Below are 22,484 nucleotides of genomic sequence, written 5' to 3' on the forward strand. Positions count from 1 at the left end.
TTATGGGAAGTAAACATGTCAAACTGTGGCTATAGGAGTCTGTCATTGGAGAAAATAGTTTGTGTGTCAAAGATTAAAATACCATAGAATACACCCTTTTGTGCTTACATTTTCTGGTAATTTTTTCATGAGTAATTATTTTGCTAAAAAGCCATTCATCTTGAAGATAAAAGAACATTTCTAAATTCACAGGTCTAACATCTCAGAATTTTGCTGTGTATACAGTACGTACTGAAGGTGGAGTGGGGCTGGCTCATTTCTCCTTCATAAAATTCTATGTTTTGTATTGGTATTAATGATATATAAATATATGTACAATATGATGATTTTTTGGCCTGATGATATGTATATATATATATATATATCAGTTAGCCAGCATCATTGGTAATACATATCTGATCAGAGAGCACCCTGTGATGTGATACAATTCGACGTGACAAAAATATAGACATAAAGGTAGGAAAAATGTAAACTGTGGATTGAAAAGTAGTCGAAACATGTAGAAAAAACTCCACACGAGTCGCTTCGTATTTTCTTATTGCACATTGAAAAAAATAGACAAGGAATCGCTGACAGAATCGTTATACGTCATACGATACCTTTGTTTATGCACATTAATTGTCGTACCCAATCTTTCTCGGATTTGTAGTACAAACCATTTTGGAAGATACATGATTCACGAAGATTAGAAAGTTCACACACATGAGAAACGTCTTTTGGACATTTTGTAAAATATAGTATTCTACATGTATCATGAATTGTTTAAATTAACAGAGGATGAGTGATTGTTCTAAGTCGATGGACGAATTTTATTTCTGGATAATGTCACATGTGCCTTGAAAGCTTTTTAACGAGACGATTAAAATTGCAAGTGACAATTTTCCTTCTTGTCGTCATTTAATGTCTTCATTAAAAAGAATGAAAAAGGACGGTTAGTAGATTTATTTACAATTGGGTTTGCATTAAAAGCGTAAGTTTTTAATGATTTATTGTGCTCGATTTGATTGGAGTTTATTGTTTTGTCGAATTGATTTGATGTCAAAATATTGTACTAAAAGAAGTAAATAGCGTGTCTAAACTAGAGAGAACTCGCAGTTTGTCAAGGCAATGCTCACATTGACGAATTGATAGATGTCAGCAAATTATTTTTTCAATGTAAACAATCTGATTAGAATATGCTCAAATTTCATTGTTCTATAATAATGCAATATTGAATTATAATACCATTTCCGTGTTGGACTTGTTCCATGTATGTGAAAATTCACTGCAGAAACAAAGATTGTCTTTATATTGGCCTGATGTTTTTCACTTAACACTATTATCTGTATGTATAATACTCTTGTTTGTTTGTTTTATCAGAACTGAAGAGTTGAATTTAGTTTGCTATTTCTTGTATTGTGGTGTTATTCTTCATCAAAATATAGACTTGTTATAAAATGTCAAGTATAGAAGTTCATATTATTTATATTTCATAATGATACATGTGGTCTATGTTTGCCTGAAATTATTTGCAGATTTAAACTTTCATCAAAAGTATCAGATGGAGATATTTTATAACAAGTGTTTGATAATTTTGCAAGTCAGCACTTTTATTCTGTTTCATTTTAAAAGTATCTTGATAGTAATTTTAAATGCCATATACCAACAGAGCTTAGTTTTTCAAAGACGCCAAGAGATGTATCATATAAACATGACCAAAAATGTTTGACTAATATATATACCCTATCATCTGTATAGCTCGCTACATGTATGTTAGTTTTCTCTCGCTTTTTGCATTCCTGTGAATCCCAGTTCTTGTTATGAGTGTTATTCACCAAAGATTGACAACAAATATGTGTTTCTTCAGGTCTTGATATCACACAAGCGGAAGACAGCAAAAGCTATGGTAGTTTTACATCCATTGCATCATCTGACTGGAATAAATCTCCTTCTCCCTCTCCACAACCAAGTAGAAAGTCAATAGGTATTTAGAACTCTTCTATTTTATTATCATTTTTAGTAATGATTACTTCCATTGTGTGACGTATATGTTTTATTAGTTGAGGAAGATTTGTTGATATTGTGGCCCAATTCCTCTATATCAATCTGGGTACCACCATTATAGGGTATATGCATTAAGTGTACTTTTGAATGCCATTATGTATTTCAGGAATTAGGAAAATATTATTAGTGCCTTGGAAACGAAAAGGACACCATACCGATCAAGTGAGTTGTTATAGAAGCATCATTTTTTTCTAATTCTTGTTTTCTGTTGTTCGTTCTACGCTGATCAGCACTACATTATCTTAAGTTATATTATAGAAAGTGGGAAGACTGTTCTCATTTTCTGTTGTTCATTCATCACTATCTACATAGGCACACATTATCTTAGTTTATATTTTAGAAAGTGCAAAGGCTGTTTTTATTCTAAATGAAATATAAATATCAATGCCCAGCATATAATGCATAAAACAGCCATAGAGAAAAAAAAATTTATTACAAATTGTTAGTAGCTCATTTGTAATAAACATATATGTATACATATTTATGGCTGATTTGCACATTATATACTGGGCTTTAGTATTTATAGAAGGTTCATCAATTGCAACTATGTTCTTATTCTCTGTTGCTCATTTGTAATAAACATATATGTATACATATTTATGGCTGATTTACACATATACTGGGCTTTAGTATTTATAGAAGGTTCATCAATTGCAACTATGTTCTTATTCTCTGTTGCTCATTTGTAATAAACATATATGTATACATATTTATGGCTGATTTACGCATTATATACTGGGCTTTAGTATTTATAGAAGGTTCATCAATTGCAACTATGTTCTTATTCTCTGTTGCTCATTTGTAATAAACATATATGTATACATATTTATGGCTGATTTGCGCATTATATACTGGGCTTTAGTATTTATATAAGGTTCATCAATTGCAACTATGTTCTTATTCTCTGTTGGTCATTTATCACATCCTTCATTGACAAAGTTATCTTGAATCAGAAATTTTTTTGGAGCATTTATTCTTCAATAGCATGAAAAGTGGATGAAATTGTTAAGTTTGTCGTACTTGATCTCGATTATTTATGTAGTTGTATTCTTGGGTTTTTTTACAGGAAATGGATGAATGGAAAAGTGGAAATCGATTAAAGAAAATGTCAGCGGATGCTTCTGGAACAAAAACTGACTCGTATGTGTTTTTCCATTGCCTTAAAATTTAAGTCTTTATTTTCTTCCAGATGGTAGATTTGTTGATCACGAAATCTCTGATGTTCAAGCATCAGTCAAAATATACTCCAGTTTAGTGTGTGCATAAGGACATTTGAAAATTTCAGTCCTCTTGTCTTCATCAAAAATGATCTAGTGTTTTTGAGTTTTCATATACTTGATTTATATGTTGAAACTTGAGTTTTTGACAAATTTAAAAAATTGTGTGTAGTTGTGTATGTGTTTAAGGATATTTATTTTAGTACATAAGTCTACAAGTGTAATCATTACTAAAGTTTAACTTCTTAATTGCATTCCATGTTTCATTAACAGGGAAAATACTTTTGTTATTTTTTGTTTCTGTAATTAGAGCAATTCAAAGGAATCGAAGTCATTCTTTTGACAACATTCTCAGTCGTAATAAAAACTCATCAAATGGAAAAGAAAATTTGTCATTTCCCCATGTTGCATTGCTTGGGGATACTGATGGAAAACTACATAGTTCACATTTATCTCATACATCAGAAGAAAGTGCTGAAGAATTGGTAATGATATCCATTCAGTTTAAATTTTAGTCAGGGCAAACATTGACCAGTATTGTTTGAGAAAAATCTACATAATATAAATTAATGCTTGACTTTAATGCTACACTTTAGGCTGTTGATCATTTGGATGTTGTCGATGGTGTAGACAATACGCAGGTTTTTATCTGGTTTCACTGTAGTGTGGAGAAAACAGTTTTTCATCTGTGATTTCCTTCTTTCAGCGTTTAGTTGAAGAGCGTGAAAAGTTGAGACAAAAAATAGCAAAAACCCAAAGGAAAATTATGAAACTTCAAAACACTAAGGATGGTAAGTTTCAAGCTATGAATATTTCCATCTAAAGAACAACATTGTTCAAACTATTGGCTAACCCAGTCTTCAAATTTCACCGATTTATGAAATAGATAAATACTTCGTTATGAGAAACACCAATTTTCAAACCAATGACGTAGTCAGCCTGCAAGTTTGATTGTGCTATCATTTGTAAATTTCAGTTCATTAGCATATACATTTCTGTATATGTTTATTAAAGTGAGTGAACATCAGTTTATTTACATAACACGAGTTACGTATCCAAACTGTCAGTCTGACGTTCCTGCTGTACGGAGATATGCGCTTGGAAATTTTGTATGAAGTAGCGCTAAAAGAGCACAAACAGCTGATATATTTTCTTTAACGATGAATGAACGTACAATGATACTACGTAATTGTTGAAAAACCGACATAGAAAGTTTTAAACTTGGTGCTGTATTTAGTTGCTCGATTGTGAATTGCTCCTTTATTTTATAAATGTAAACATAATTTCTTTGTTATTTGAATTTTAGAGAATGTGGAAGTCTACTTGGAGTCTGCAAATGTGGAATTGACTAAGAAGGCTTTTGAAAAACAAAACCTTAAATCCAACGCCGACATAGCTCACTTTCAGAAGAAATTAGAGAAATATTCGAAGAATTTGAAGGTATAGTTTGTCTAAATATGTATTTATCTTGCATGAACAATACACTGCACAAAACAAAGGAGAAAAGATAACCTTGTTCCCAGTCTTTTTTCTTCCCGAGAGCTATTCAAGTAAGTTCATATTTTTAATAAAATATTTGTACGCCAACATACACCTTGCATTAAAAAGTAAATCCATCTGTAACAGCCTGTAACTTGTTCAGTATTCAATGAATTTGAGAAATTCTTTCACTTTCGTTTACGTCGGCATAAGATCTTTCCATTGGTATTTTTGTGTTCAGTTTGGGCAAAAACGATTAAAACACCTCAAATAAAAATGGTTGATCAAAATTACCACTGCTGACGCCTAGAGCCGGCGTTTAGACACAAAGAAAAATGCAAATTAGAATTTTTGCTTGTGAATCTTTAAAGTGTGTTGTTCATACCAGCCATGTCAAAATTTACATGAAATAAAAATTCAAGACACTAAAAATATAATTTTTATCATCATTTGCCATACCCATAGTTCTACAGGTTGAAATATTAAATTGATAATGTTTTTGATATTGATGTAAATTATTAGAGATTAGTGACACATGTGCACCAGCTATTGAAAAGTATTACGTGTATGAAGAAGTGAAAAATAAATAAAGTCAAAACAACGCAAATACTTTTCTTATTTTGTTATAGGATTTAGATAGCCGTGAACAACGAACGAAAAATCACAGTGCTAAAGAAATGCTTAGGTATTGCTTTATTTTAGTTCAATATTTATGTTTCAAGAAATGTTTCTTTCTGCATCTTTAAGAAAAATATTTTAGAATATGTTGTGACAATCAAGTAAAAGAAACAAATACTAGGCTTGTTTAGATTTTCTTCCGTTGCTACGTGTTTTATCAATAAGAAATAATTTGTGAAAGACGTTTTGTCATGCAGCGAAGTGAGAAAAAATTAATTTAAAATTTAATTAGAAAAATTCAATTTAATTTTCGTTTTTAGAGGGGTGAAGACAAGTGTTAAAGAAATTTCAGGGTAAGCTCTTCTACTTTGCATCAATAATTCATTTAAAAGATTACATTAAGTATTCTTGCTTGTGGATCAACGTTTCTTTCTAAAAGATATTTCATTTTACTTTCATAAAGTTTTGTTGTCTGACATCATCTTAGACACTCGTGAATTTTCTCTCCAAAAACAACATCTGTTTCATGTATTTTTTATGTCTCTTATTGATATGGGATTGGCTATTGAACATTGATATCTTCATTCTTTCATCATTTGCATTTTTACATACACATGAACTCGATGGGTCTTAAATAATTTACGACGCATGTTCATAGTGTTGAAACTTGTTTTGAGCTTTGAACGAATAAATACGTTTGCATTGGCTTGAATTATTTTAAAGTAAATTATGGGAAGTGATCTTTAGACATGTTGTCTAAACAACTAAGCGCTCCCCCTGCGTATGCGAGTGCTCGGCAAAGTTCTAGCGAACGTAGAACGAAGGCAGACCGACCTCGGTTGCAGAAACGTATTTGTTCAATGCCATCACAAAGGGATAACTCGAAGTTTTGGTTGTAAGTTGCCTTTTAATGAAGTATAAAGTTACTGAAAAATTTCATGGCAGAAAGTCCTCTTGTTCATCACATATTCATAATTTTGATGAGAAAGCTAGTGTTTTGTATCTGTAGTGTCTCGTACAATTTCTATGTTGAATTGATGATATAATACCTAACTCCATTGTAATTTTTAAGAATGTTTTGATTGTTTATTAGTTATTGTCTATTTGAAAAGCTGTTCGTTGTTGAATGCAAGCTTTTCAAAATGCGATAAAGAAAGCTTCATGGGACTGTTTCGTTTTCATTTTCGTATTCTTTGACGTTTAAGAATAAGATATTAAATTAGATTTGTGTCTTATTTATAATGTCGTGAAGGACAAGGAGATCAATTCAAGTGTTCATCTAATGGTTTCGTTTTTACCATTTTGATTACAATACAAGGATATAGAAAGATATAAAGTAAAATGATTTATTACAGATTGTCCTCGTCTCATGAAAATGAAATATATCAAATATTGATACTGTTATAAGCCATACTTTTAATATTCTTTTCATTCTCTTTCAGAGGTGTTCGTGATGGCGTAAAGGGAATCTCCGGGTAGGGCTTATATGTATGTCATCTCTTATTTTATATCAAATGCAACGAATAAGACAATGTACGGAATGCGTGAAAGCCGTGACTTATGTCTTAGGGCTGTATCAAAACTCTACAAAAGTAACGAAAATATAACAGATGTTGCAACCACATCAAGTAAGATTTTTCATAATTCTTAAACGATATTCAAACAAAAACGTAAAATTGCATTTACAGTTTACTGTGATTTATCATAAAGCTTTACAAAGCTTTACAGTATAGACTGGCTGTTGACCACCTGATAAACATCTAAAGGGGGAGGGGGGGGGGGAGAGAAAACTTTATTCACGTGGCTATCTTAAATAAATACAATTGTGATAATTTCCGTGGATTTAAAAAAGAAGTTTGCATTTTGCTCACAGTTATATTTAAATGCATTTAAGAAAGTGATTCGGAATGTCAGGATCTCGATAGGAATGGTGTGGATACCTCAGGATATGACGTACGAAAAAATCAAACTCCAAGGTAGGTATAGATGTTCAATCTCATGTTTACATTGAGGTAATTCAGTCGAGGTTTTAAAGTAAAGTTTTAAAGAAATTTTTTATTATTGTGATGAGGTAGCGACAATTCACATTAGTCGTACATCACGTATCATATTTTAAACTTTCCTGTGGGGATTTCCGAGAATCTTTGTTATTTCGATTATTAATTTAGTTTATAACGTATCTTCAAATATATAAACAATGTTTAAGGTTGAAATAAATTGCTAGTCAAAAAGACGGTTGTTTTATACATTACACTGTGCTCGGAACCTTAGTTTTGTCGTTTCTACAATAGTTATCCCTGGTCAAGAGGAATCTGCATTGATTATTCTTTGATCTCCATAATTTCTGATGTATTTATAATTTATGAGCTCTAGAAATACTGTTGTCGTTCTGTTGTTTAGTCCAAAACATTTAGTCTCGGAAGAAGATAATACCAGCATATTTTCCACCCAGATAAGGTAATGGTTTCCTCCTTGTTGTGACACTTTACTTAACTATGAAGGAAAAGATTAGTAAAAATAAATAGGTTATAGGTTTTGTTTGCTTTTGTATTTTTATTTTTGCTTACGTTCAGTAAAAATCTCTTTTTTTGTTCTTTCTAAGAAGCTGACAGTATATTAGTTGAGTGGTTAGGATGTTTGACTTTACTCCTTTCGTGCACTCTATTTTCCATTTAATGTCAAGTCTTTTCATTGCTTTATTCACGTTTTTCAGTGTTGCGCCATCGAGTCCGGGCTACAGTGAATCAAGCGTTGACAATATTTTCGAGGCTAAGCTGAAGGATGTAATGGATTCTCATGCTTCTCTTAAAGAAACCGTCGATAAAGCTGTGGTATAGTACTTACATTTTATGTGTATAAGTATATGAAATACATGCAACATTTCTTGACGATTCTACTCGTTTAGGTTAACATCAACGCTATCGCAACATCTCTACAGGAAGAACGATACAAAATGCAGGTATTTATAAACCGACAAGATATCTTCCATAAGAGATTATCTTTAACACCAGTAATCATATTTACAGGAACTTGAGATCCAGTTCAACACACTACTTGGTCATTGGAATGACTTCTCTGAATTACATCAACGTGAAGTGAGAACGATTTGATTTGATAAGAGAGTGTTGCGGGTATAAGCATTAGTGATTCATATTGAGTTTATTTCATAGATTGGACAATTACGTGATGAGCTTCAGCGAAACGATGAAAGTATTGCTACAGTAGATTATCGTCTTATGGAAAGAGTCGCTGAAATAGATGAATTATTTGACACATACGAGGCTCGGGTATGACGCTTTGTTCCTGTTTACTCCTCCTGATAATCTAGCGTAATGCTCCTCTCTATTCCTCCCGATACTTTAGCACATTGTTCCTCTTTACTCCTTTTGATACTCTAGCATATTGCTCCTCTCTACTCCTCCTGATACTCTAGCACTTTGTTCCTCTCTACTCCTTCTGATACTCTAGCATAATGTTCTTCTCTATTCCTTCTGATACTTTAGCACATTGTTCCTCTCTTTACTCCTTTTGATACTCTAGCATATTGTTCCTCTCTACTCCTCCTGATACTCTAGCACTTTGTTCGTTGCTAGCAGTTTAACATTGATGATATCATTAGACAATATTTACAAAACCTCCAGTGACGTTTCGTCTTGACTCAAGATATCTTCAGACTAATAAGGAAGTTCCTTACGTCACTATGTTAATAAATTTCATAAAACTAAATTGTTTATGACTATGTTCAAAATTATTTGTTGGGCTCTAGTATTTATATTGAAAACCTCCGGTATTCACATCAAATCACACGATAATAATTTCTATATCGACTCGTTCCCCATAAATTTTGTCTACATTTGAAAGATGTTTTTTTAGATGTTAAAAATAGAGAACATCCATCAACAGCAGCAAGGTGTGAATGTCGATGGGTACTTTGAGCAGAATACTCGAGCGAAAGCAGTCCTTACCAAATTTCTTAATGTCGTTCTCTACGTCATCACGTTTTTATTTAGTATTTCTACTTCAATTTTTGGCAGTGTTTCATCACTGACTAAGACAAGGTCAGTGCTTTATTGTTGAAGATTATACTATAATTTATTAGCAATGACATTAAACCTACGCTGTTCTAGATTGAAGTTTGTTTCGTTGAGCTTGTGTAACTGAATGTACCGAGAGATATGTTAGTTCGTTAGCTTTATGAGTTGATTATCTTCCTATATATTTAATAATCATAATCTTTTTTTGCGACAATAAAAAAGAGTGTGAGAGAATTTATTCCTATTTAGAAAAATTGTTTTATTCAATGCAAAGTATAGACGGAAACATTCATTGGACTGTATTTAATATGCGATTTATGTAACTGTTCAAATTTAATGATGTTTGAAATTTTTTTAGGAAGCGTTTAATTTTGACTGCCATTCTGATAGCTTTTTTTGCATTTTGGTGGCACAGTTCAAGTCTATATCTCATGAAATATACGCGAGAGACTTTTCTCCTTCCAATTTTTGAATGGCTTTCTGGACTTTCAAAGAAACTAATATTGCCGACGGAACAGTGTGGTCACGTCAAATGACGTCATTGTTTCTGTTACTAAATGCTATAAATGCAAATTTTAATATTTTCAGTGTAAAGATAACTTATGTAATATAGCAATTTTTGCTAAACTGCATATCATAAATGCAATCAATACTATAAATATGTAAATCTGATTATTATCGTATTCTTTGATTCATTTGTTCCTTGTGATTTTTTCGCGTTGTAATTCATGGTCATTTTCCTGGTCTTGTTTCAAACTTAGTCACGAATTGTTACTTTTGCATCATTTTTCTCACACTATAAGGAATAATCTTGCTATCGTTAAATTTATCTTGCTTGGAATATTTCTTTTGTTTCTCACAAGATTCGCATGCCTTCATATGCCTTCATATTTGCCTCACGCGGAGTCGTGGCGGATGGACTATAGTCGTTCATTCCAAAACTTTGATTCGAAGAAATTATGAAAACAATAGAGCATGTGGCGGATACAACGAATCTGGAATCTTTTCACTTATGGTTTTCCTTGGCCGTGTTTTTGCTTTCTATTGTACGTGTACGTACGGCAAAGAAATTACTACGAATTAAAACTACGATCAATAGGTATTAATTAGCATTGATTTAATGATGAAATATGTAAACAGAAGAATATATCTCAGCTTAGGTGTTAAAGTCTTAATTGACACGATCGCAGTTCTTTGTTCATTCCATGAGAATAATGAAATCATTTTCTCTGTTATGTCTAAAGCATATAGCTAGACAACTGCTCAGTTAGGTTAAAGTTTAAAAGCCTGCTAGAAATCCATTCCAGGTATGTGCAGGCCATATATGGATACGCTCCTATATATGCATAAATAGATTCTTGCCTTTTATGAAAAAAGTTAGGTGAGCAAATTTCAAATCATGATTGCACTGTTTAATGACTGTCTAACTGACTTGTCAAATTTAGTGTATGCATATTAGCTGTTTGCATCTATGTGCTTGGGTATCATATAATTGATCTCATTTAAACTATTAATTTCATGTTAAGGTGGTTTGTTTGACATGGATTTTTCTCTGGTAAATATGGAAGAATTGGCGAGAAACCTAACATTTGTTAAAAAAGGTGGTTGGTATCATCCCAGGAATTGCACATGTCAAGCAGATAAAAAGGTTTGTGATGTGTTTTTTTTACTTTGTATTTTTTACTGAAGTGCAATGCCATACGCACATTTTTTATAAAAAATAACTCTTGTTGAGAAAGGTTTTTGTCTGGGCTGGTATAAAATTAAGTTTGTTGAATTATAGGTGGCGATTATTATTCCATATCGTGACAGAAGTCGGCATCTTGGGATATTTTTGCGTTATATGCATCCATTCTTGAAGAAGCAAGAATTTCACTATAGAATATTTATCATAGAACAGGTAAGTACTCTCCATAACTTTCACTTGTGATTTTTCTTATAAACATAAATTGATGTCAGATATCAGGACCGTTGAATATATGTATCAAAAATTTATAAAGTGTTATATTTGGCAAATTATCCATTAAAATCCTTGTATTTACCAAATAATCTGTTATTTAGTAAGTAGATACCTGAGCCTTCTCTAGTATCATCACAACATTCCTTCTTAGGACTACACAAAATTGTACAATCAATCTGCAAAAATATTTAAATCACAGGATTTATCACTGTACTCTTCAACAATGTTGCACCTGTAATGATTCTTATGAACTTTCACAGATCACCTGATTTCTCTACTTTATTCAGGCGAATGGAAAACTATTCAATCGTGCAAAATTGTTTAATGTTGGTTTCATGGAAGCAAAAAAAGTTGATAATTTTAACTGTTTCATATTTCATGATGTTGACCTGCTGCCATTGAGCAATGGCAATGAATACTTTTGTCCGACATCACCCAGACACATGTCAGTTGCCGTGGATACTATGGACTTTGGGTATTGCCATTTATATATGTGTCATCTTGTATTTTGCTGAAATAACTTGAGTTTTGAAATTATGAATGTATTGTAGGTGCTGTATGAGTGATCTACTCGTTTAAGACCATTTGTCTCCTTCCTTTACTTTAATTTTTTTTTTTTGGTTTACAGGATTCCATACGAAGGTATCTTTGGTGGTGTTTCCGCTGTGAATGATGAGCATTTCTTTGCAGTCAATGGCTATCCAAACAGATATTGGGGTTGGGGAGGTGAAGATGATGATATGTTTAACAGGTGAAAATATCAGTGATGCACAGTTTGATGATGTGAAATGATGTAAAATGTTATGGTGTGTGTTATATATGAGTTGGGGGAGCAGGATGAGGTGGTTTTGTCAGTGTTTGTAGTTTGTGTGACATGGTAAAAGATGAGCATTTGGGAGTAAGGTGAAATGAATGGGGTTGATTTACAATTGAATGAAGTTAGATTCACAATAATGTGATGTGGGATGAACAGACTCAATGCAAAAACAAACCATTAGTATGATCAAGATTATGTTAAATAAAGAAATGTCAAGAAGGATAAGAGTAAGTTATGTCCAGTGAAATCTTATGGAAAAAGAATGCATGCTTCAGTACAGTGACGTATATTTATATTATATTTGTATCCTTCAACTCTCTTTGTAAGATAAAGAATTGGTGGATGTAAAAATGAAAGCATTTTGGCAGAGATATTTTTGTTTAATTCTTTCCTTTATGTGTATCAGCGTGTGTCTTCTTTCGAAAGGTTTCGCATTTCATAACGATGTCTTTGGTTTCTTTTAGATTGCGTTCGTTAGGACATAAAATAACTAGTCCTTCAGCAATAAATGGTATTTATACCATGATGTTTCATACTCATTCAATTTCAGAGGAGTTTCCCGAAAGGTAAATGAGATCGTTTTACCTGACCAATTACATGATAATCTTCACAAATCACCATAAATATCTTTCATCAACCGTTGTGCAAATTTGATCAGTTTTTTTGACACTTTACTAATAAGTTCCCTTTATATTGTGTTCAGGTATGATACTCTACGAAAGTGGGAAGAATTTAAAAATACAGATGGTCTCAGTTCTTTGAAATATGAAGTACTTAAAAGGACAGATGAACCGTTATATACTCTTATCTCATGTGACATTTAAGAGTAAGGAAAAATGAAACGGTTGGGGAAATATATTTTATTAATTTATTGGTAGAAACGAATTTGTTTATATAACTACTTGAATGGAAAGCGCGTTTTACATTGATCTTAGGGATAAATTCATCGCATTGAAGTACATATACCTTTAATGTAATTGTCACACCATGACAAGTGTAATCAAATAAACTCTGTTAATAATAATTAGTGACTGGCGTTTTAAAACCTGTATGCGAGGTACACAGGTTAGAAACGTCATTTGCTAGAAAAACTTCTTGTCAGTGGTTCAATGGAGATCTTTTCGTGATAACATATTAAAGTTATTTTCACAAATCGTTTGGCATACTTGGTTGAATTGATAACGATTTGGGAATGCACAATCAATCATAGTCGCCAAAATTCCACGCAAGCTTTCTTTCCAGGTGTCTTATTCGACTCTGCAAAACGAAAAACTTTTATTATGATTTATTGCTTAGCAAATGAAAAATTCATGTGCGTTAATGAGAATTTTAATATGAAATAACTGTTTCCTAAGCAACTACTACGAGTACATTTGGCCAAAAGCAACATCTATATATGTTTATGTGATGTTCGACCGCAGAGACTTTTGATGCATTTTAACATTGTTTCTCAAATAAGTTTGTGACTAAACTTTCAGTAATGTAAAACTAATTTTGTTGCCAATTCAGCTATGAGTCCAGCATTTGCTTTCGGTGTTTTTGCAATCTCACATTTCTTGAGGATTGTGGATGCTACCTTGCCACCAAATGGTAGGTTTAATGAGTTAAATTACGCTTATCTCATTGAAAAGATGCTTTTGCTTTGAGTGCAATCCTTAGGTTGATTGTTGGTGTTAGATGACTAAAGCTTATAGAATATAGAAACATCAACTCCAATATCAATACCAATGACGTGGACAATCAACATTTTTTCTTTATATTGTCCTATTAAACCCAGCATGTTTTAGAATTTTTAATCTTCGTTATTCTCCTCAGTTCTGTATTCATAATATTATTGTTCCACAATTAAAACGACATGAATTTCTTTATTTAACTAATTGATCATTTCTTATTCATTGATTTGACGCTTTTCAACGTTAGCAAAAACTTTTATTAGTAACTATGTTGATAAATATTTTTATTTTGCTACTCCATATTTTAGGCAACGCAAGTGCTGAATATCACACAACACCATTGGACAATCAGTTAAACAAAATAATGATTCCCGTGGCGTTTCTATTGCTTTTTCTGGTTTCTGTGGTTTGTTGGATACTTTATCGATTGAGGTCTGTTTTAAATGTTCATATTGCATTCATTATAGACTTATTGAACTTCTTGTTAAATGCAGTCAAATAAAATGGAAATTTAAAAGTTTTCATTAGAAAATAGTTGATTTGGGAAAATGTTTTTTTGCCTGTAGGATAGAAATATGAGTTTGCTGGTCTGTTCAAGTAAAAAGAGGAGCAACCTTTCCAACTCACCAGCGTTTAATAAGTTGGCATAACTGCATAAGAATGACATGTTTATCAAATTTGATTGGTTTTTCAATCTATTTTCAATGTGTTTTTTTTATAGGAAAAAGCAACAAGATGAAGACGAACGACGGAGATTTGCCACTTTTCACAATTCAACTAAGCACAATGCACATACAGCAAGATTAAGTGGATTTTTAGTTAACACTTCAGATGCAGTACTTTCCCCAAAAATCTCACCTAAAAATACAACATTTGCTTTGTCTGATGGCGTTGAAAATCATGGTAATGTTCTTGAAAATAACAATAGCTTAAGATGGCAAGCAAAAATCCTTACTTTTCCTGAAAGGCTACCACGTAACAGAAATGTCGTTGGTAAATGTTGTGATGACTCAACTGATGACGAACACAATGACGTTGATATTGAACATGAGAATGATGACATTAATGACGTTGAACACGATGACGTTAATGACGTTGATATTGAACATGAGAATAATCAGTATAGTCATGTTGATCACACGAGTGATATTGAAAAATGCCACAGTATTGGTTTTCAAAGTAATGAGAATATGGGATTTCATCAGGACAACGGCGAAAGAATGGAAAGGACATAAAGGTCTATTGAGGACTCGGCCGTTAATCTTTCTTCCTTAGCAACATCTTCAGCTGAGTACGGCTGTGTTTGCAAAATATGTTGATACTTAATAGAAAAGGTTAAAACTATTACAATATTCGACATAATTATTTGAAATATTATGCAAGAATGTACATAACATCTTCACATGTAATACAATATACATAAAGACTAAAGTCTTGGTTTGATTTTGTGTGATAATTAAAGATATGGGATAGTCCATAATGTTATGTGTGTTGTATTACATGTGAAGATTTTGTATGTGCTGCGAAGTTATGTTCGTGTGTTCAGTCAGCTGTGAAGATGTAGAGGACGCCCTATCTATGGAGTTATCTGTGCTCATATCATGATGTACAGGAATTTAAATAATTCGGCGCCAAGCTGTCGCCAGAGGCTGTCATACAGTATGACTTATACTTATCCAGTTTGTTTAGGATTTGTATGAATGTATTATGTATGTATTCGTATGATGTGTGTGAGGTTTTGTATGGGCTTGATTTTTGAAACTCAAATTGAATTTTAACGTTCTTACGTAACGTCTGTTGTAACGTTTTGCCCGTGCTGTGTATTATGTCCTTTTCAAATCAACAATTTAAAGAATTCAACAAATGGAGCCAACCCATTTCGCTGGTTCAAATTACAAGTAATTGAAACCATTGAAACTGCACACAAAACTGGAATTCTCCTGTTGGAAACTCGAATTTTTTTTACTGTAAGCGATTTTGAAAAATAAAGGGCCATTGACCATTGTGGTCAATCCAGTTTAATACTACATTACTGAAAAGGACATGTGTTCATCATGTGTTGTTGTGCAGCAAAACGACAAAGACGATGAATAATTCATTGCATTTTGCAGCATTCTTGATTTCCTGTGCCATCGAAACATGGCACAGGCGTGTGAAAGTTCCTTAATGATATCATTTCTTCATGAAGAACGTTCCCTGTAATACTAGACTGCCTAACCAAATACAGTCATAGTTGTATTGTCATCAAAATAGTTTTTCAATTTTCTCAATCTTACTTAGTTGTATACTTATTAATATTGTTAGACATTTTAGGGTCCGCGCGCAGGGTACTGTGGAGAGGCTAAATTATTTAATTGTCTTGAGGAGGTATTTGTTTTCTAGACCAATGGGATTTTACGTAAGTCATGTGACAGGGCGGGGATTAACATGAAATTGCTAAACGTAACTGACTTTCTCATTTATCGTTCACATTGCGCTTGTTAGCATTTATATCAGCTGTTGTATTTCTGTGTGTTATATTATCGACCTTCGAGGTAAGATTGTGGTATTTTTTAGTGTTGTCTCTATTTTCAAAGTTTTTGTTGTGAAATTTAACCTTTTCAGATTGCGATGTTTTTTATCTGCGTTCAACGGGACGTAAACTGTTGCTTGCCGGTCAAAATGTCCCATGTCGAGTGTGTTTCAACTTCGATGTAGAGTTTGATGATTAACGAATACCCTTTCTCATATTTGTCTTGTTTATTGCGTTCCTGGAGCCGCGCGTTCCTTTTATAAGTCGAACTTATTCTTGCTTGCCTTGTTTGTTCTAGCAGAAAATCAAACCATTAACAAGAGTTTTGATGAAAGGGTGTTGTCTTGTAATTCATATTTTTATCTTTTAGCGCACTAGTATTGTTTCATTGTTCGATTTTTGTGAAAGGATTGAGTTCATTGTCATTGTATTTCTTTCACCCTTGAAGTTTAAAAACCTTAGCTGGATAACGAAATCGGTAATAAGTGGGTTGACAACGCTCTATATTTTAGTTGATTTTAATGTTGAAGCTGAATATCGAAGTGATGGCCTAAGCATTTGTGTTCTTTGGTGATATGGTTTTTCAGCGACTTTATCACTTCAGTGTTAGCTTAATCGTTTATAATTTCTGCCAAGCACAAATAAAAGATAGTATTTCTGCTTCGAAGCCCGCCATACATTAAACACAAATTAAGCTCTGTTAAATTTAACTTTTGCATGCCCGAAATCTTTAGCGTTTCATTCATACTACTAAAGATTTGAATTGGGAAAACACTTGAAAATTTATTACAGTAGTTGGTTTTATGTAGTATTGAAATTTTCTCGTTTTTATTTAATTGAAATCGTGATTTGCAATCCAGATTTTTTTCATTGTGCGCAAACCACAACGCTGTGTGGAGGCTTGTGAATTTTTTATTGCAAGCTGGGTTCAAATAACACTGTGATCAAGAGGCACGAACATGTGATCTTATGAACTTTGCACTTAACAAATAAGGTGTTGGCAACGAAGGAATTTTTGTGTAAAATGTATATAGTTGCAGCCAAATAGATCATGGACTTGTGTCCACGATCTCATTATGTGTTTTGAAATAGTTACATTCTAGCTTGCTATGTTAACATGTAATATAAGGATTATACGAGTCACTTTAAAATTAATCATCCATGGCTGTTCCCATGCTTTCTTTGTTTAACGGTCGGTTAAACGCGTAAATGCTCAAATTTTCAACACAAAGAGCCGAATAAAGAGCCTCTCTCAGTAATGTAAAGCGGCAAACTTTATCCCCTCATTATATCCAAGTATTCAACTCCGAAGGCAGGGCTACTTGCTGCGTGTAATTGGATCCTTGGATGGAACTGCCGACGCGGAGCGTGCATGAGCAAAATGTTACTCCTTCTTAACCGGGAAATCAAAAACTTGTGTTATTTTCCAATATTGCATAACAACAGACCTTCAGTGTGGAGATTTAATAGTAATTTCTATTACGCTTAGTAACCTCGCCTAACAATTCTTGTCTACGCGTCAAAATGGCGTCCGAAACCGTGAAAATGTCCATTGCTTTGACATGTTTTCGATGTGATGGATTAAAATGAGAATTATCAATTTCAATGCCTTGAATGTGTGTAAATTTTGGCATGTTTGGCCCAAGGATTTGAAACGGTATCTAAACCTCTTCCTTAAATCTCACGTTTTTTTCTTTTTTTAGATGAATACCTCACTAGTTGCTCTGTGTAAGTGTTTCCATATTTGTACCTTCATAAAGGTCAAAGGCACATAGACTACAGCTATATGATTTTGACATTTACATATATATATTCATGAGCACTGGGTATACAGTTTAATGCATGAAAATTTATTCATTTGAATTTAAAGTTACAAATTATGAGTACAATTATTCAGGGCATTTGAGAACCAACTAAGCAAGTTTGTAATTTTTAAACTTGGTTGTTGTCAAAATAAACCTTTATCATTATCTAGGTCTTATATGCTTGGTTTTCCTTGCTTATACACCAGTTAAACCCGTATCAGCTTCAAACAATATAACAACACCCACAAGCAATGTAACACAACCTCCCTCTTCAGTGGCTTCACGTAAGTATCTTTTGCGAATTTTTCTTTTTACAACCTAATAAATGTTTAACCTTCACAAGTAACCCATTCAAAACAATGGCATGATATTTTCCTGTTAAAAAGTGAATTCTTGATATAAATATGACTGCCTAACTTCTAATACTTTATATAGCCATCAACTTTGTTTTATACCTAGAAAATATCACCACCCCAGCGGCCACCCCAAAACCTACATCTGGTGCAAGTAACTGCATCTCTCTTTTTGGATTAGTAACAGCATTTGCTCTTTGGTGAGTTAATATGTGTGAATTTAAAGCAGTTTAAGTGGTTTGTTTAATAAAGAATAGTGTGCAAGTATAGTTTTGTTCAGAGTTACTGTAAAATAAGATTTGTCGAGAGAATAGAATGACATATTTGTGATAAATTATCCTAAACCCAGTTTTTATTTAATTTTTTTAGTGCCACAAAAGGCTTTTAAACTCACCAAAAGATATCATTTCATATATGTTTACTTAAGCAAAAGTAATCCTTTTTGTTATTCTTGGTGCAAAATTTATGAACATATTACCTATGCTATTTCTTAGAAAAGATATGTGTTAATGTATGAAGACATAATAAAGAAGAAATAAAACTTAAGTTTGGTGATAATTGTTGTATTTAGTGGTGATTACTTCAGTATAACCTCCATTAGAAAAATGTGATTTTATATATAATTCATTAATAGAAAATATATCTATTTACTGATCTTGAATCTATCATCCTATCATTTCACTTCATTATCTGCCAACTTTTTCTTCATTTCTAAATACTAAATAAAAGAATTCACATGTTGTCAGTTGAAACTGGTATGCATAGCAGTTGAAAAGTGTATTCTACCCTTGATGTATTATCCTTACACTTATTCTGCTTTCAATTGCCTGATTTATCCATAGAAGTTCCATTGATAAATCTTTTCTTAGTTCCAGCAATGAAATTTTGTCATGTGGGTATACAGTGCTATCTGAAATAAAATGTAAATGCATTTATAGAAAATATTCATGGTATATGTGTGAAATAATAGTTGTTGAGAAAATTACACTTTATTTATCTATAATCATCTATGGCCATTTGACTCGACATGTGTAGGACAGATGTAAAGCATAACATAAGTAATTACTGAAATATACTTATAACTAAATGCGTCTAATGAACTAAGCATTTTTATTAAAATCAAGGGTAGTTGTCAAGGAAAGGTGGTCTCATAATTATAAGTATTTCTGTAAGTATATTACCTTCTAATGACACAAATGTGATCTTTGAACTGCATTTCATTGGTTGAACATGTACTGTTGTCATATTTCTCTCTACAGGAACATTGAACTTGTCTTTGCCAAAGACTTCAACTTCATCCAAAGAGAAGCATCTGTATTTGTTCTCAATTTCATTATCATTGAGAATAAAATTGTGGCAATTCTTATTGACAATTTCAGAAGGACATGACTGAGTTTTGTTTTCTTTTCTAACTGGTGTTGAATGACTTGTTGCGTGTTTCACTGTTGAAATGTCTTTGGTTTGTTCCCCTTTTTTTTTGAATGTACATTGCAATATTGGCAAGCTAAGTCTTGAATGGTTTTTCCATAGTAGTTGCACATTATCTCCTTCAAAGCTTTGAAGTATTAACTTATATTCTTGCTTCAATTTCTCAAATCTCTTTCTTACTATAATACCACGAACAGCCGCCTGGAAGTAAGACAACTTTATTGTATCTTTATTATACGTGAAAAGTTAAAATATCAGAGTAAGTACCTGTAATTTCACAACAGCATTTGTGCTTTGGTTGAACGTGCTTGGTGCATTACGCGCCATCATGTTTCTCCGGTAAAGAAGTTTTGCTTTATTTCAAGACGGGGGAAGCGTAAAAACAAATTGAATTTTTTTACAAATTTTCAATATGGCTGATGTATCGGTAAAATACGAGTGTACGTTGTTAGGTCTATTTATTGTGCTAATTTTTTTTCATCTGATTAAATTTTCTCTTATTTTAGATTTAGATCACACAGCTGACGTGCAGTGAGTATTTTTGAAAAAAAGTTGAGAGTGTTTATTGTTAATATAATCATAATCATTTCTATCATCTGTAATGTGTAGTAGGCAAAAGCATAAACAGATATGATGTGTACTATTTTAACAAGTCACATGCAGAGAAATTTAAAAGTTTGCATTTTTCTTAGGTTACATGCCTGTATCCTCTGAAGTTTTTAAAAACATAAATGGTTTATGGACGAAAAGATAGACTTGCATTCTCAAAAAAAATTGTCACCAAGAATCTATTTTTACAGGAAATTTCCTTTACTTAATTCAACATTTAGGGGGAGATGACCTAATAGAGGCTTTTGAACAGGCAAGTTTCTATAAAGTAAATGGTTTGAACCCAGGAGTATGGTTACATGTTTGTAGATGTGATCGTCCATGTTGGTATAGTCCTGAGAAGGACTGTTGTTGTTCTTCTTCTTCAGTCCTTCTCAGGACTATAATAACCTGGACGATCTACATGTACAAACAAGTTTTCTATATTGTATTAAAATAAGAATTGGTACCATGTGAGTGTGTCTAATGTCTATATTTAAACTTCTCTTCTGTAGATAATTTATTTCTTAGTAAATTTTGTAATTGTTTTTGAACAAAAGCATGCCCCTTGTGGAAATCAACCCCAGTTGACAAGGCCAGCTTGTCAAAATAAAGATTTTCATTCATTTTTTTCATTCATTCATTCATTCATTCTGTCTGTAGATAATGCTTTATAAAACATGTTTATGTTTTTTTTTTGTCAGGTTGGGATAGCAATGTATGGATATATGACAGAATTAGAAAACGTGGAAGTTTTGCGGAGTGAAACTATTTCTGCTCAAGGTTATTCTAGATAAATTTTAAAATAATATCTTTATTTGCATTTAGTGATATGTATTGATTGCCTTTAACATTGACTATGTGCTTATTCAAGATGAGAAAGAGGTTTTTCTTGCTAATAACTTGCCATCATGTGAAGAATGGAAAAATTGAAAGCAAATTCTTATTATAAATTATGTTGTAATTATTTAAATTTCCTTTTTAAGGGGATGATATTTTGTCGTTGCTTTTTCATTTCCTTGATGAGCTGCTCTTTCTGTTTTGTGCTGAGCCTTTTTTCATTGGAAAAGTACATAATGATTTAATATTTTATTTTCCTTAATTTATACATGTATCTTTTATATAGTTGTAATGTTAACCTCAGTTATAATGGCTGTTTGCGTATATTTTTTAAAGCAAATTGAAATTATTGAGTTTGACAAAGAGGCTTTCAGAATTGAAGCTGTTGTGTAAGTATTTTAGAAAGTGATGAATGATTCAAAAATCTTCATACTCCTTATTGTCATTGTTTTGACATTATCACCTGTGTCTGCAGAATTTCATTGTTATATTTTAGGAGAGGGGAAACATTTGATCTGGATAAGCATCCACAGGTTAGAGGCTCAGTTATCCTCCAAAAACTAATATGTCTGCAGCAAGGGTTGTTTGCAATGTGAGGAAGGGGTGATAATTTTCAAGGCAGCGGTTGTTTATAGCTTTGAGCAAGTATTGTTGCAGTTGAAATAAAAGAGAAATATTTCAACATATTCTTTTCAAATGTGTAGCTTTACAAGGATACAAGTGTTAATATTTTGACAAGTAAGAGGCTTAAGTGTTGGTTTTTTGCAGGGAACTGAAGTTAAGGCAATAACTTATTCCAACATGCAAGTTTTTGATGAAGAAGGAAATCATCAAGTCTATGTCATTATTGACATATAATTCGTGAAGTTTTAAAGATATCTTTCCCACCTTATGTCCGTCTATACCAACATGGGCAATTGTGAAGAAAGTCAAGGGGATGAGAGAATTAGGTAAAGCACCCTTCTATGGTGCTTTGGATGAATTTTCAAGCAAAACTTACAGAACTAGGATTAATATAATTCTAAGATGAATTTTCAAGCAAAGCTTACAGAACTAGGTTTTACCATTCATTGATCAGGGGCAGGGAAGGGGCAATTCCACTTTTCCTAATCTCTTG

At 32.5% G+C, this 22,484-nt stretch overlaps 4 protein-coding genes across 8 annotated transcripts; 3 read left to right on the forward strand and 1 right to left on the reverse strand.

Moving 5' to 3' along the window:
* The first annotated feature begins 653 nt into the window (after window positions 1-653).
* On the forward strand, window positions 654-10,086 carry LOC124456933 (transmembrane and coiled-coil domains protein 2-like). Of its 2 annotated transcripts, none has more exons than XM_047007239.1 (20): window positions 654-931; window positions 1,847-1,963; window positions 2,150-2,205; window positions 3,110-3,183; window positions 3,571-3,745; window positions 3,857-3,901; window positions 3,967-4,051; window positions 4,567-4,700; window positions 5,369-5,424; window positions 5,678-5,710; window positions 6,800-6,832; window positions 6,927-6,985; window positions 7,252-7,333; window positions 7,758-7,814; window positions 8,071-8,188; window positions 8,263-8,316; window positions 8,384-8,452; window positions 8,528-8,644; window positions 9,231-9,415; window positions 9,750-10,086. In XM_047007239.1, the coding sequence occupies exons 1-20, from the start codon at window positions 901-903 to the stop codon at window positions 9,925-9,927; spliced, it is 1,758 nt and encodes a 585-aa protein (XP_046863195.1). In that variant the 5' UTR covers window positions 654-900; the 3' UTR covers window positions 9,928-10,086. The 2 variants fall into 2 exon arrangements, with proteins under 2 accessions (XP_046863195.1, XP_046863201.1); XM_047007245.1 differs by lacking the exon at window positions 654-931 and adding an exon at window positions 1,203-1,324.
* Window positions 10,087-10,314: 228 nt separating this feature from the next.
* On the forward strand, window positions 10,315-19,069 carry LOC124455180 (beta-1,4-galactosyltransferase 1-like). Its single transcript, XM_047005890.1, has 13 exons — window positions 10,315-10,490; window positions 10,918-11,039; window positions 11,175-11,291; window positions 11,639-11,826; window positions 11,980-12,102; window positions 12,633-12,734; window positions 12,872-13,758; window positions 14,150-14,273; window positions 14,563-16,375; window positions 18,057-18,081; window positions 18,329-18,442; window positions 18,618-18,711; window positions 18,881-19,069. The coding sequence occupies exons 1-7, from the start codon at window positions 10,367-10,369 to the stop codon at window positions 12,990-12,992; spliced, it is 897 nt and encodes a 298-aa protein (XP_046861846.1). The 5' UTR covers window positions 10,315-10,366; the 3' UTR covers window positions 12,993-13,758; window positions 14,150-14,273; window positions 14,563-16,375; window positions 18,057-18,081; window positions 18,329-18,442; window positions 18,618-18,711; window positions 18,881-19,069.
* LOC124455188 lies at window positions 19,059-20,356 on the reverse strand. Of its 2 annotated transcripts, none has more exons than XM_047005896.1 (4): window positions 20,207-20,356; window positions 19,693-20,140; window positions 19,318-19,421; window positions 19,059-19,229 (listed from the first exon to the last, which is right to left on the reverse strand). In XM_047005896.1, exons 1-4 carry the CDS (start codon window positions 20,267-20,269, stop codon window positions 19,185-19,187), a joined length of 660 nt encoding a protein of 219 aa, XP_046861852.1. In that variant the 5' UTR covers window positions 20,270-20,356; the 3' UTR covers window positions 19,059-19,184. The 2 variants fall into 2 exon arrangements, with proteins under 2 accessions (XP_046861852.1, XP_046861854.1); XM_047005898.1 differs by having other exon boundaries at window positions 19,298-19,421.
* LOC124455210 (protein archease-like) lies at window positions 20,127-22,420 on the forward strand. 3 transcript variants are annotated; one of them, XM_047005919.1, is made up of 9 exons: window positions 20,130-20,379; window positions 20,446-20,470; window positions 20,632-20,642; window positions 20,770-20,801; window positions 21,232-21,310; window positions 21,514-21,596; window positions 21,704-21,756; window positions 21,864-21,900; window positions 22,136-22,420. In XM_047005919.1, the coding sequence occupies exons 1-9, from the start codon at window positions 20,352-20,354 to the stop codon at window positions 22,223-22,225; spliced, it is 438 nt and encodes a 145-aa protein (XP_046861875.1). In that variant the 5' UTR covers window positions 20,130-20,351; the 3' UTR covers window positions 22,226-22,420. The 3 variants fall into 3 exon arrangements, with proteins under 3 accessions (XP_046861861.1, XP_046861875.1, XP_046861867.1); XM_047005911.1 differs by having other exon boundaries at window positions 20,365-20,379; window positions 20,549-20,642; XM_047005905.1 differs by having other exon boundaries at window positions 20,127-20,470.
* Window positions 22,421-22,484: the final 64 nt, after the last annotated feature.

This window comes from Xenia sp. Carnegie-2017, unplaced genomic scaffold, assembly GCF_021976095.1.
Source record: "Xenia sp. Carnegie-2017 unplaced genomic scaffold, XeniaSp_v1 HiC_scaffold_13, whole genome shotgun sequence".
Lineage (NCBI taxonomy): Eukaryota > Metazoa > Cnidaria > Anthozoa > Malacalcyonacea > Xeniidae > Xenia > Xenia sp. Carnegie-2017.

Excerpts from the sequence above, each read along its gene's own strand:
- LOC124455188 (XM_047005896.1), bottom strand. The coding sequence starts at position 20,269 with ATGATGGCGCGTAATGCACCAAGCACGTTCAACCAAAGCACAAATGCT. Across the intron at positions 19,422-19,692 it reads CACATTTGTGTCATTAGAAG|ATAGCACTGTATACCCACAT; the intron begins GTAATATACTTA and ends ATTTTATTTCAG. Across the intron at positions 19,230-19,317 it reads CAATTGAAAGCAGAATAAGT|TATTTAGAAATGAAGAAAAA; the intron begins GTAAGGATAATA and ends TCTTTTATTTAG.
- LOC124456933 (XM_047007239.1), top strand. The coding sequence starts at position 901 with ATGTCTTCATTAAAAAGAATGAAAAAGGACG. Across the intron at positions 3,902-3,966 it reads ATGGTGTAGACAATACGCAG|CGTTTAGTTGAAGAGCGTGA; the intron begins GTTTTTATCTGG and ends TCCTTCTTTCAG. Across the intron at positions 7,334-7,757 it reads CGAAAAAATCAAACTCCAAG|TCCAAAACATTTAGTCTCGG; the intron begins GTAGGTATAGAT and ends TCTGTTGTTTAG.
- LOC124455180 (XM_047005890.1), top strand. The coding sequence starts at position 10,367 with ATGTGGCGGATACAACGAATCTGGAATCTTTTCACTTATGGTTTTCCT. Across the intron at positions 10,491-10,917 it reads ATTAAAACTACGATCAATAG|GTGGTTTGTTTGACATGGAT; the intron begins GTATTAATTAGC and ends TTTCATGTTAAG. Across the intron at positions 11,827-11,979 it reads GTGGATACTATGGACTTTGG|GATTCCATACGAAGGTATCT; the intron begins GTATTGCCATTT and ends TTTGGTTTACAG.
- LOC124455210 (XM_047005905.1), top strand. The coding sequence starts at position 20,352 with ATGGCTGATGTATCGGTAAAATACGAGTGTACGTTGTTAGGTCTATTT. Across the intron at positions 21,311-21,513 it reads TGAAACTATTTCTGCTCAAG|GGGATGATATTTTGTCGTTG; the intron begins GTTATTCTAGAT and ends TTCCTTTTTAAG. Across the intron at positions 21,901-22,135 it reads ATCTGGATAAGCATCCACAG|GGAACTGAAGTTAAGGCAAT; the intron begins GTTAGAGGCTCA and ends GGTTTTTTGCAG.